At 33.7% G+C, this 14,086-nt stretch overlaps 1 protein-coding gene across 4 annotated transcripts in view; it reads right to left on the reverse strand.

The window, feature by feature from the left end:
- EYS (eyes shut homolog) overlaps positions 1 to 14,086 on the reverse strand; it is a 789,226-nt gene that overhangs the window by 616,011 nt on the left and 159,129 nt on the right. For all 4 annotated transcript variants that reach the window (XM_038131819.1, XM_038131820.1, XM_038131818.1 and 1 more), the window contains 3 exons: positions 9,365 to 9,469; positions 8,964 to 9,103; positions 2,275 to 2,441 (listed from right to left, as the gene is read on the reverse strand). In XM_038131819.1, the coding sequence (XP_037987747.1) occupies positions 2,275 to 2,441; positions 8,964 to 9,103; positions 9,365 to 9,469 (412 nt within the window). The remainder of the gene's footprint in view (positions 1 to 2,274; positions 2,442 to 8,963; positions 9,104 to 9,364; positions 9,470 to 14,086) is intronic.

Raw genomic sequence — 14,086 nt, forward strand, 5'->3', positions numbered from 1 at the left:
TTGGGGCCACTTTATGTGTAAGAAAAGGCTCACTAAACCAAAGGAGTAAAACTCTTAAGACTTCTTACTGTAGTTATGAGATCTTAGTATGCAGCCTTGATGAGAATTACACTTTATAAAAGTTTAAAACCCCCTCCTTCACTTAGGGCCATTCCCCAATCTGAACTCAAAGGAAATTCTTTGCATATATGTAAATATACCTCTAAGTGACACTACAGTCTGGAACAGTTTTTCAAAATGGGAGGAGGAAAAGAACATGCCATGGTAAGGAGACAAAAAGCTAGAAACATTTTCTTCAGCTGACAGCTTATTTCCCATCTGGAAAAATAAAAAAATGATGGCTTGCAAAACACAGGAGTACAGGAGGGGGATGTTGCTGAATCAAAGTCGGATATTTTCTATGATTTCCTAGTGTTAGCATTACTATATACAGCTACCACTAGAAAAATACATTATGACCAAAATTTAATAATTTAAAATTTAGGATTTCTTAACTAGCAGAAAGGTCTAGAGTTTTACAGTAATTTTATGTAAATAAAATCTAATATATATAAAATTTTGGCATATCATTATCTTCTGCACTCATTAAGAGAGATTTTGAATGGCTGTAATAGTTTTAAAAATGGATCTCTGTAGAGTTCTTAATAGCACTTATACATTTGATTTTCCATATATTCTTCTGATAGTTCTCATATGTCTTCCTGAATCTAATTTGCATCAAATACAGCTCTTTGATAAAAAATTATAACAATTTAGGACAGAAATGCAATTACAAGTCTTTAGAAAAGGTGCATGCACTTACATTCAGCATTTATTTTTTGTATTCTTTTGTTTTTATTCATGTATTGGGAAGGGGAAATTATTTTTGTTTCACTTGCTAACAATTACTTGGAAAACATAATTATTTTTAAGACAGGCAAAGTTTAGTTATTTTAAAAAATGCTTCACTGTCATTGAGAAACAATCACGCTCTCTCCACAGAGCAGATATTATCCAGTAAACGTGATACACTGTCTTGACAAAATAACCAGTTGTGTTCTTTTGGGGTCAAGTTCTTTGCTAACAAAACCCTCCATCTGAGATCCATATCTTAATGGTGTATTTTCCTGTTCCTTAGATAAACAGACTGATCTGTCAATTTAATTTGACTTTCAATGACTGAAAAAGTAAGAATTAAGTGCTTTCTGTCAGTAAACTGAGTCTGGATTAACAAGTTAAAATCAAAAGTTCTTTATTACCAGATGTCTTCAGGACTACTAATTTCTCAGTAAATGCTAGTGGATTTTGTAACATAAACACAGCTTTGTACTTCTATCAGAATCATTTTCCTGATAAAGAAAGGAAAGCACAGATTTAACAGTTAAATAAGGTGCCAAAATATGGACCAGGAATTTGATACAAGAGTTGATTGCAAGGTGGAAAAAAGGAAGGACATTCACTTTGTAACAATTCTTTGACAAAAACTCCTTTAACTCTGATATATTGAGAATCAATCATTTTTCTCCATTTGTGTGCCTATTTGGTGATTTCAGTTATTTTTACAGACGATACTTTGAAAACAGAAGTGAAGTTGAAGAAATCTTTAATTGCTTCTATTTTTATTTTGTGCACAATTGCCATCTTTTCTAAGCAGAAACATTAAAGCATACTAATTACAATGCTTCTAAGCAGGGCATGGCACAGCATAGAATAATGTCTTTCAAAATACATTGACAGATATTATGGAGAAGTTTTATTTATTCTGGATTTTGTAGAGGAAAAATAAATAATTCAAGTCTGATAAGCACAGTTGACTTCTGTTTATTGAAGAAAACCTTCCCCATTGATTTTTTCACCATATTTTATAAAATCTCACTTTTAAATATCTACAGCGTTACAGCTTACTAAGGAGAGCACATAGTTCATATTTTTCAATATCTGAAATGATAATAAATTATCATTCAAATTTTTATAAGACACTCTATGACAGAGTCCAGGCTCAAAAAGTGTTTGCCATTTAATGAAATAGATTGTTTATTTGAGATTCTGCATAGTTGGTTTAACTCCTTTGACCAGCAAAGAGGAATATTTGTGATTCCTTCCTGGAACACTCCAGACTACAGTTTTACTGAATGCACATCCTTATTGAAAATTTGTATTCCATGGCATTTTTTGACACGAAAATTATATTACTGCACTAACAACATCCTTTGTAATTCTTTCTGAAAGTCAAAATATCTTCATATGGCATAAAACACTTTATGAAGGCTTGCACAGATAGCAACATATTAGTACCTGTATTTATTAATTCCGTCTTCACATGTGGCTCCATGTTGGCACTGGTTCATCTCACAGTCATTAATATTCTCAAGGCATGTGTTTCCAGTCCATCCAAGAGCACAGACACAGTGCGATCTCTGATTTTCTTCATTGTAGAAGCAACTACCTCCATTTGCACATACCTGAAGATGAGAATTACAAATACACTGTGTTGCATTTGCAGGGTCAGGTTCTGGTAGTAGAGGGAGCACTAAGAGGTGTTTTCTCTGAGAAGCTGCCAGAAGCTGCTCCCATGCCTGACAGCTCCAGGATGGACACACTGCTGGCCAAGGTCAAGCCCATCAGTGAAAGTGGTAGAGCTTTGGGGTAACAGAGTTAAGAAGAAGGAAAATGCAATTTCACAGAAGTGCAGCCAGAGAAGAGCAGAGAGAGAATATGTGAGAGGAACAGCTCTGTAGGCACCAAGGTCAGCACAGAAGGAGGGGCAGGAGGTGCTCCAGGTACCAGAGCTGAGATTCCCTGCAGCCCCTGGTGCAGCCCATGGTGAGGCAGCTGTGCCCCTGCAGCCCATGGAGATCCATGGGGGATGCAGAGATCCACCTGCAGCCTGGGGAGATCTATACCAGAGCAGGTGGATGCCCAAAAGAAGGTTGTGACCCTATGGGAGACACATGGTGGAGCAGCCTGTTCTTGAAGGACTGCATCCTGTGGAAGAGTCCCACACTGTAACAGATCAGGAAGAACTGTAGCCCTTGTGAAGGGCTTACACTGGAAAAGCTTGTGGAGGACCGTCTTCCATGGGAAGGAACCTACTATGGAAGGGGCAGGACTCCTCTCCCTGAGGAGGAAACAGCAGCAAAACCGACATGTGATGAAGTGACCATAACTCCCATTCCTCACAGCTCTGCACCGCTGTAGGGAAAAGGAGGTAGAAAATTTGGAATAAAATTAAACCCAGGAAGGAGAACGGAAGGGGGGAAGGTGCTTTTAAGATTTGTTTTACTTCTAATCATCCTGCTCTGATTTTGTAAGTAATAAATTCAACTAATTTCCTCAAGTGAAATCTCTTGTGGGTGTGATAATAATTATTAAGAGATCTCTCCCTTCCCTTATCTCAACTTATAATCAATTTTCTCTCCCCTGTCCAGTTGCAGAGGGCACTGATGGAGTGGCTTCAATGGGCACCTGGCATCTAGCCTGGTGGGTGGGTCAACCCACCACATACATAAAGAGTTTTTTCTTTACATATTAGATTTTTTCCCAAAGAGTTTAATGGAATAAGCCATTGGTAATAAATATGGTTATTTAATCTTTTTATGTTGTAATATTAGAAAGATACATCTCCAAGAACCTAAAATACTGGATGTTATTAATATGTCAATTTATTGTTTAGTTGGTAAAATGCATTTATGTTTTAATTTAAGACTATCATTTTTACAACTGCCCTTAAAATGTGCCTATTTTAGGAGGGACAATAGTGAGCTACATTGTTATTTTTTCATTGAAAGAGTAGAGCAATTATTCCTGTATTGTATAATTTAGCTTAATATGTGTCTGCCAGGAAAAGACTGATTTTTTTCTTTCATTTTAATTATAATGCTGATTTAATATATCCTTGAGTCTTTATATGTTTATAAATTACATCTGTGCTATGGGAAAATCAGAAGCTGCATTCTTTTCATTTTGCAGATACTGAAAGATTAATTTTTTTTTCCTTTTTGCTTTTAATTGCTATTATTAGTTACTAAACCAGTATTCCCTGTATTCGTCAAAAATTACAGAAAATTATAAGTTTGAATTAATGCTCCTTTCCTAATTTTACTTTTTAGGTTTCATTTTCAATTCCATGAAAATTTTGCCAGTATGAAGACAGATAACTACATATTCATTTCAAAGCAATTAAGACCCCTCCTTCTAATCAAGTGGTTTTTAAAGAATATGGTGTCTAGAATATTACTTAATGCACTAGTACTTCAGTTTGATTGAGTCTGAATATCTTTATAATGTCATTAAGATTTGTAATAATAACAGTCTTTGGCAGAAATATTTTAATATTCATTTGTCTTTGATTAAGTTTTAAATTGACCTTAAAATGAAGAGATTTTTGTTATGCTCCCTGCACTGAATTTTAGACTTACCTTGGGGTACTTTTTGATTATAACAACATATCGAAGGAAAATGCAGATCAATGTAAATGCAAAAAAATCCCCTTCTATGATATGGGAATTGTTATTTTTTATAATTTTTATGTGTTTTCTTACTTTTGCAATTATGTTTTTGCTGGATTTTATCCTGATGCTTACTATTTTCTCAAAGCTCGAATAGATCAAGTAAGCTCATATTCAAGAAAACCATCCAGAAAACCTTGGGCAATTAAGACAAATATTTAAATATTGCTACATTATGTTTAATTTATTCTTATATAATTTTGATACTTTATACTGTGACGAAAGGTGCTACCCTTTAAGGTGTTAGTGCAATCTAAAGATTTAAATTGAAATGAAAGCTATGGAATATATTTAAATACAAATCTTATGTTTCAACAGACCATAAATTCTATTCTTCTCAGCCTGACCATCATACTTCTGTCTACGGCAAGTACTTTAACACAAATCTGCCTTTTTATGTAGTCGTGATAAAATGTAAGAATCACTTTTTTTCCAAAATCAACCAGTAGACTTTATTTCAGCAAGGAAATATAATTAGACCTCAGAGGATTTTATTCTTCTCCTATCTTTCCTTTGCAGGAATTGAGGGATATATGTCTGTCTCTTCTCTAAGTATCACGTGTTGACAAATGCTCAAGATAAGGCGGCAGTCATTATTTCCAACCCCTCTTTCATCTTACATTTCATGGAATTCTCTTCAGTTTGAATGAAACTGCATTTTACACACATAAAAAATGACGCACATTTTTCCCAAAGCATACAGTTTTACTATAGTCTTCAGGTTTTATTACTGCAAAGTCAATTGTCCCTGAGTATGCAAATTTTTCCATTATGTAATCTGACCTATATTCTTTCCTAGACTGGTGGTACACTAAGAAAGTAGATAAAATGTTTGTCTTAAAATATTGAAAACAGAAACTGCCTTACTTTTACAGATGAGGAAACTTTGTAAAATTACATATAAGGACCAGAACAAACATGGAAGTGGCAGCTCCTCTAAACACTAAATAAATACTGAGCATATAGATATTTCCATTGAAAAAGTCGGAACGATGGTCTTGACTGCAAGCGCAACATGGGATCATGACTCATAAAAAGAGAAAATTTTCAAGTAAAATATGCAAATGGAGTTTCATAAATTTCAGTATTATAAAGCTGTAAATAGACACTGAGAGGAACTTTCCCGTGAGGTTTAGTTCCTAACTCATAGGGGAATTATTTTTGAAAAACCAAGCTGATGTCTGTTAAGCAAGTCTGTTTACATCCTAAAACTGAAAAGAGAATGAAAAATAATTGTAAAGTATTTTTAAATCCTTATTCCTAATTTCCTTTTAAAAAACAGTAACTATTGGTCAATGTCTTGCAGTTCCCATAGTTTATGGTTGCACTTTAGAATTTTTCATAGTAAGAGCTAAAGAAAACAATGTTTTTTTAAGATTGCTGACAGAATCTTGAAAAATAAGTGTTTTAAGGGAAGGAATAAAATTCTTAAGTAAGATGTAGCTGTAGCCACTAAAAATAATCACACATAGAATCATAGAATTAAGGCTGAAAAAGATGTTCAGAGTCACTGAATCCAACCCTTGATCAAACACCACCATGTCAGCTAAACTGTAATATTAAGTCTCTCATCCAGTTGTTTTTTGAGCACCTCCAGGGATGGTGGCTCCACCACCTCCCTGGACAGAGGGAGGTGGTGGAGCCCAAAGTTTAACAGCCCTTTCTGTGGAGAAATTCTTCCTGGTATCCAACCTTAACCTCCTCTGGCACAGCTTGAGGCTATGTCCTCTTATCCTGTCGCTGGTTGCCTGGGAGAAGAGACTGACCCCACCTGGCTACAACCTCCTTTCATGTAGTTGTAGAGTGATAAGATCTCCCCCAAGACTCCTTTTCTCCAGCCTAAATAACCCCACCTCCCTCAGCTGCCCCTCATAAGACTTACTTTTCAGACCCTTCACCAGCTTTGTTGCCTTTTTCTGGACACCCTCTGACACCTCAATACCTTTGTTGAATTGAGGGGCCCAGAACGTCGTAGAACGGCTCCTCGTTTGTGACTGTTTGGGTCACAGGTGGACTTTCCTGTGTATGTAAATTGCTCAGGGATGTGGTACCTCCATCACTGGAGGTTTTCAAAATGTGATTTATAACCCAACCAAGGCTTTCTTTTCCATGAAAGGTTGGACTAGATAGTTTTATGAGATCCCTTCCAACCTGGGCTGTTTTATGGTTCTGAGATTCTGTTACTTAGGCCTATCATGCTACAATTATTTGTTATTATGAGTGGTCTTATCAATTCTCTATGAGCTTCTGTTAAAAAAAATATTAAAATTAGTAGTATACATTGAATATTCAAATCAAAAAATGAGATATTTTCTTTATTTCTTTTCAAGTCTACCTGAGTGCAATACTGGAGAAAAGGTGTTATAACACAAAGTGGTTAAATTTGGTCCTGTTGGAAGTCACTAATTTAAAGATGACAAAATTTTGATTAATTTAGAGTTCTTTCATAATTTTTGGTCTAGAGCAAGCAGGCATTACCTAATTACAAAGTTAAGATTAGATTTTGAAGTTTAAAGGAAGATATCCCCTGTCTTAATCTGTTCACCTCAAATTTTTTTTTAATAAATGTTTGCAAAAAAAAAAAAGGAATTAAACACAATTCTAGTGTATTAATTGTTGGGTTGGAAAAGAAAAAAAAGACACCCTAATGAATTAATATCATTAAATATTTATACAGAGATAAAAGAGCCCAAATTATATACATCTAATTTTTGTTCATTAAGAAAATATTACAAATAGTAGCAATTTTTTCAATCTCTTTTGCTGAATACACAGAGATAAAGCAGTTCAGCATAACAGAGATACCATTGGAAAAAATGTATACTTCTTTTCTATCCACAACAAATAAATTAAGAATTTGATGCTGAATAATGAAATTTATTGACAAATACTAATCTTTAATTTTAAATTATTGATTACACTATTTCAGAAGTGTGGTAAAATATGTGTTTGAATACAACCTTTTGTTTTTTCCACGGGGAAACGATATCATTTTAATGATCTGTAAGCTAAGAAAACAAATAAAACTTAAGTATATGGATCCATAATTTTATTTTATATTGTTTTTCCCATTAAAAAATCTACTAATTATTCACATTATGCTCAAATCAAACTTCTATAAAGTGAGTGTATATATATATATATATATATATATATATATATATTTATAGTGTGTGTATATATATATATATATATATATATACACACATATATAATTTCTTTTTTTCCTATATGACATTTATAATAGTATTTGAAAAGTTTGCTCAAAAGATTAAATATGTCTGAGATATTTTAAGTGAATATTACGGTAAAATGTCTCACTAGCTCCCATCAGCATCCTTGGCACACCATCACTTCCCATGCTAACCAGCCATAATGATGATTGCACCATTTTGATGCTATGCCATGTACTTGCCAATATATTTGCACTCAGTATGACACTTTAAATCATAAAAATGTTAAAATTTACCAGATGCTGAACAATTTAAGGATAAACCTTTGAGCCAGTGCATTTTTCAGTGCTATATTTCATATTAACAGATAAGTGTCTACTCATGGACTTCAAGGCGACATAAATATTGATTGTTCTTTGTAAATATGTTGCTTACTATGCATAGTATATTTTTATGGTGAATATATTTCAATAAAAGAATTGATAAAGCCTGTAAAACATTCATTATCATGCTGGCATACTTGTTTGGAAGGCTAAATAGAATTATGTACAGAGCTTTTAAAATAACTATCAAAATAAAAAAGTGCAACAGTATTTTGGTTTAAACCATATCAAAATCTCATAGTCCACCCGGATGTTAATGAAGTCTGTCCAAATGTAATGCAAAAGGTCATAAATGATTGTGAGAAGGATACAATAAATACATATTTTCTACAAAACTTTGAAAGTGCAAAAGTAGTTTTCATTTCCATATGCTGTGAGCATTGTAGAGTAACTTGCAAGGCAAATATAGATTCTTTTCTAACTGCATTTTCATCTCCCATTGAAGTGTAATCAGTCTAGCCTTTTTATTGTTGAATGTAGTTTGTTACTTTTGTTTGTAATGGAAATGAAACTTCTGTCATTCTTTCTGTGCATTGATGTACCATCAGCCTTCTATCTGGTAACTTTTAAACATATTAAAGATTGCAAATAGATTTTGCCTAAAGTTCTTCAAGTTTCAGAATACAGCAAGCAGCAAGTAGGGGACAGAAGGAGACATCAGTGACAAAACCTATAAAGAACAAGAAAGGCAGAGCTCAGACATTACGTGGTTTTTTGGACAGTGACCAGACTAGTCAGATCACGCACTTTTACGTGCATGTGCTACGCAGGAAAGAGGAAAATTAGCATGACAATATATCAAGAATGAGTACTATGTTTAGGAAACCCATGCAAAATGAGGCTTCATCAGCTCACTGCTATTAGAATACGTTGTTTGAGTTCCCAAAAAATGCTAGGGAGAATATATCGCTTTATCCTACCTCTGTGTTTCCAATACATGGTGATAAACATGTGTAATTAAATCCATGAGATTTATCCATACACAGTGCTCCTGGGGCACAGCTTATATTGTTGAATAAGCAGGCATCAATATCGAGTTCACATCTTTCACCTTCAAAACCTGCACCACAAAGAGAATGTTTAATCACAGTTCATTCAGAATATTGATATTATGTCTGTTCAGGGTGTTAGCAGTTAACACCACTCTAGTAGAGTTATTTGGCAGTTTTATTTTGTAAACAAAGACAAAAAGTGCTTTTCTTCATAAAAACGTTCACTGCATTTGTTGACATACAGCACCATTTTCATGTCGGTATTTCTTAACATAAATATTTGGATGACATTTTATTTGTTTTGTTAGAAAAAATTGCTAATGGCTCACCTATAGGGCAAGTGCACTTAAAATGATCTTCATAGGACATACATGTTCCACCATTTTCACATGCATGGGAACCACAGTTGTCAATTTGCACCTCGCAGAATTCTCCTGAAATAGGAAAAAAAGTCCTAAAATTATTAGGAATTAATATCACTTTCTTAAGGAAATGCTGTTAGTCATATTAGTAATACTGATAGAATAATTTTCTTTAAATAAGATCTCTGGGATATTGGTTAAAGATCTTGTGTATGTTTTCACACTTTTTTTTGCTCTACTTATACATATAAAAAAGAGATTTCAGTGTTTCAAAAAAGGTCAAACCAAAAATACTTTTTCAGCATTTGAAACAATTAAGGATGTCTCCAGAAGGGGATACAGAGCTGAAGAGGGGGGATTTCCCTGGAAATAATTAGCTGAAAGGGAGGTAATGCCCTATTATATACATTTCATTATGTATTTTCTGAGCTCTATTTTGGCTAGGAAAAGGCTAGTCCACATGTATCTGAGGTAACTTTTAGTGTGATTCACTGAACAACTTGCTCGTTTAGCTGAAAACTGCTTTTAGCCCAGCAGGAAGAAATAATTAAACTTGTAACTGAAACTTGTAACTGGACAGTTCTAAAAAAAATGTACTGAAGAGAAATAAATCTCATGCAATGTGATATGAATCAATAAGGAAGACCATCAGGTTTACCATTAGTCTTGAAAAACAACTGGATTTGACAAAAAAAAAGCACTTTCACTTTTTGTTCTTATTCTTTTTGGTACTGAGAACAATTTCATGAATTCTGTATATACAGTCTTTATTTTTTTCCTTGTTATTGGTATGCTTTGTTTTGTTTTCCTTGATTTTTTTTTTTTTTACTTACTATTTTTACAGCAGGAATTCAGAGTGAGGAGGGAGCGGGGGGTGGGGGGGGAGGGGCGCAGTTTCCAAATTTAAAAAAGATAAAGAATAGAGAAAAGAGAAAAAATCTCTACTGCTGAGAAAAGTAGAAGAAGGTTCAGGAGTTTTGAAATATTTTGAAGAGGAAAACTTCAGAAAATATGATCAGTGTAAATTACTGATGCTTTTACCACCAGCTTGTTAGTAATCAGTGTTACTTTATGGCTTAAGAAAACATAGAAGAGCTGTACAGGAGAAAAATGTTTGGGAGGAATATACAAGCAATGTGGATAATTTCTTAAATCCAATAATACGTCCTGTAAAATTTTGAGTCAGAAGTTAGTATTTAATTTGAAATTCTTCATATGTCAAAAAAAGGAAATAAAGTTACTTCAAATAATGAAATTGTTTTAAAATTTTTAATCATTTATCCTTTTGATCTAAAGCTAGAGACCTCAGAAAAACACAAATTAATAGGATAAAATTTGGCAGGAAATTACTAGGTCACTCCTTCAATATCTTCTGCCAATTTCATTCACTTTTAGTATGCTGAAATGGAGTCTCAAATTAAGACCTAAAGACTGCTTCTCATGGACTTCTGTAAATTCAAACAGAAATATGTTATGATTTGTTGGCCAAAAAATTTTTGGGCCAAGAGGTGCTAAACCACAAATGCAATCTCATGTTTTTACAGAGAATTTGACCAGCATGCTTTTAAGGATTTTTAACAGTTACTCTATCCTTTCAGTTCTCAGTTAAAAATCATCCACTGATAACATCTATCAAAATTTTAACAGCCAAGATTATATTTAATTATAATTTATTAAGTTTACTGAGTTAAAAATGTTTTCAATAATATGTAATAATAGAGAACATAGGAAAATAGAAAATTAGATACTTCTTGCTATTTATTATTAATATAATATGTAATATTATATGAGAAACTATGGGTAACCTGACCTTCCATTTACAAGACTCTCATTTGCTCTGTTCATATTGACTCTAATGGTAACCCGAAGTATCTGCATTTCTTTGGAGATTTCATCATGATGAATACTATTTAAACGCCACTTTTCCTGTAATAGTGGCTGGCAAAAGGGCATGCTAACACATAAATAGGTATTTTGATTCCAAAAGCTACTGGATGTGCTAAGGAAGTCACAATCTCGTAGGAATTGTGGGGTTTCATTTGTTTTGTTTTTCTTAATGAGATATGGAAGGCAAAATCAGGAGGAAAAAAATGCTGGGAAAAAAAAACTTCAACTCAATATGTATTTTGGATCAATTTTTTTCATGTTTATTCATGAGGATGGAATTGTCTTGTACATGAAACCCTTATGAATAAATATTAGTGCGACCCAACAAGCTTTAGGAATTATTTTGCTATAAATCTGAAATTCTTATAGTGGCTGTATTCTTTAAGCAAACTTTCTGACTTTTCCCTGCCACAATGAGGTCAAGAAAACCCAGTAAATTCAAACTGTTATAGAACTTATTGGAATCTGAGTACTGCTGAGAAATGCATAATTTATGGTATTAAAGTCTGATTAAGTGATAAATGGATATCAGGAGAGATCTCCACAGTAATCCACTTAGCTTTTAATGCCTAATTATCACTTCATAGTGAGTAAGGGCTGAGTAATTGAGAAATGCAGTACTTAGAGAACTCAAACAAGATTTTTGTGCACAATTAAGCATGTTATTCTTCTATCAGGAAAAGGTTCAGCAGGCCCAAGGAACAAAGGGGAAAATAAAGAAATTTTACAACATTAGGAGGACGGAAAAAGTTTGATTTAAGACTACTTATTAACTACTGTTGCACTGTTTACTTTTGTAAACGACCTTATACATTATTTATCTAAGTATGTGTTCATCAAAGTTAAATTTTTAAATTATTTTCTGTATTTTCTTTTACTACCAATATATTTAGAGGAATCTTTCTTGTCCTCCTTGATTCTTGCTCTTTTAATTTCCATCTTATCTTTAGCTTTTCTAATTCCATCCATACACACACAAGTAATCCCTCTATGTTCCTTTTATGCAGCTTCCAAATTCCACTGTCTGTGTACCATGGTGTGAGACATTTAATTGCGTTAACACACTAAACCTGAAAGAATATACCTTGCTTCTCATCTGTATATCTGTTAGCTCAGAATCCATGATTAGCTAAAACAACTGCGTAGCTCTGGGGTTCTTACCAGCCAGCTAAGAAAGAGACAAATTAGTGCACTTATGTCTATACCTGATAATAAACTTGCTAGTATATTTAAATAAATAATCACAAATAACCTAATCCAGGTAAAATTCACCAAAGAATTCTAAAGAGACTGAAATGTGACATTGCTGAAATGAAGAAACATCAGCAGAACGAGGAATTTTTTTAATAGAGTTTGGGACCAGAAGAAGGAAATATGTGAAATTCAATACAATTTCTAAAAGTAATTTGAGGGTTTTTTCCCCCATGGCACTGCAGAACAACACTGCCTTTTCTAGCAATAGACCATAAGCTTTGCACTGAATTTGCAAGAACTGAGGGTCATCAGACATTCCTGCAGTGATGTTTTACTTGGCCTAATTGCGACAATAGTGTTTTTCTTCTGATTTGCTTAAGTTTTTTATATTTACATGGAATAACCATATGTCTAAATAAATAAGTCCAAGTAGTTGTTGTAACTATGATTGCATTTACTATCCTAAAGCAGTGCTGTATACAAATAGAGGGCTGGTACCATAACAAGAGACCTTGAGAAGTAGGGGAATAGGATGTGATGTGAGGAGCACTGCAATGAGCAGAGATGGGAGACCCTGTAACAATAGGCAGCTCACCACTGCCCAGTGAATGAAGACCTGTAGCTGGACAAAACTGATCTGAAGGCTAACAAAATGCACAAAGAAATTTTATTTAATACACTTAAGACCCACCATAAAATGTAAATTAAGATCTAAAACAGAATTGCAGTGCAATAAAAAAAAAAAAAAGTGTTAGTGGAAAAATAGAAATGGCCCCAAATGGATTCTGGAGATGAAGAAGAAACCACCAGTATGAATGTCACATTCCTTCCAGTGAAAGACTATGGATTCTGCAACACTGCTTCCAACAACAGCACTATGAAACCATTGACCTTAAGATCTGGAGGAGGAGGGAAAAGGGTGAGAATAATATCATAAAAAGGGACAGAAACTATAAATGATACTGAAACTGCATTTCCACTCATTTTCTGCAGCAATTAGATTAGCCCTGAAAATTATTTTAATTTTAATATTTCAGTTACATCATCAATACATCTCTGGCCTTACATGCATGTATGGCACGCTTCTATCCTGCACATAACAAAGATTTTCAACATAAAAAAAAAATTTAGAGCCTTATGTTCCATTAAGTCTGACTTTATCACATATGTCCCTGAGGGTGCTTAAAGAAAATATAACTCACAGTTGCATTCTGTATTGCACAGTGTAGTGAAGCCAGCACTTTTGTGTGTTTCATTTTAAATTCACCCAAACATTTTTAACTTATAAAACAGAATTTGCACTCCCTCAGACTTTGGCACTTACAGTCCCTCGGACTTTGACTGCACTTACAGTTTCTAGAGATAGTTTTATGTGATTTTCTTTAGTCTGTTTTTGTATTCTGCTCTAGTCTATTTTTGTACTTCCACTCTCAATTTAATATTCTTTTTTTTTTCAGAAAAAGAAAAAGAGTGTATAGAGATGATCTGCAGTAAACATTTTTAATTTGCTATGTCGCGTGGTAACAAGTTTATCAAACAAAAAGAATACATGACGTAACACTTCTCTTCAGTGCATAGGTGTTGGATTGCATCATAATTACATATTAT

The sequence above is a fragment of the Motacilla alba genome, chromosome 3 (assembly GCF_015832195.1).
Source record: "Motacilla alba alba isolate MOTALB_02 chromosome 3, Motacilla_alba_V1.0_pri, whole genome shotgun sequence".
In the NCBI taxonomy this organism is placed as follows: Eukaryota; Metazoa; Chordata; class Aves; order Passeriformes; family Motacillidae; genus Motacilla; species Motacilla alba.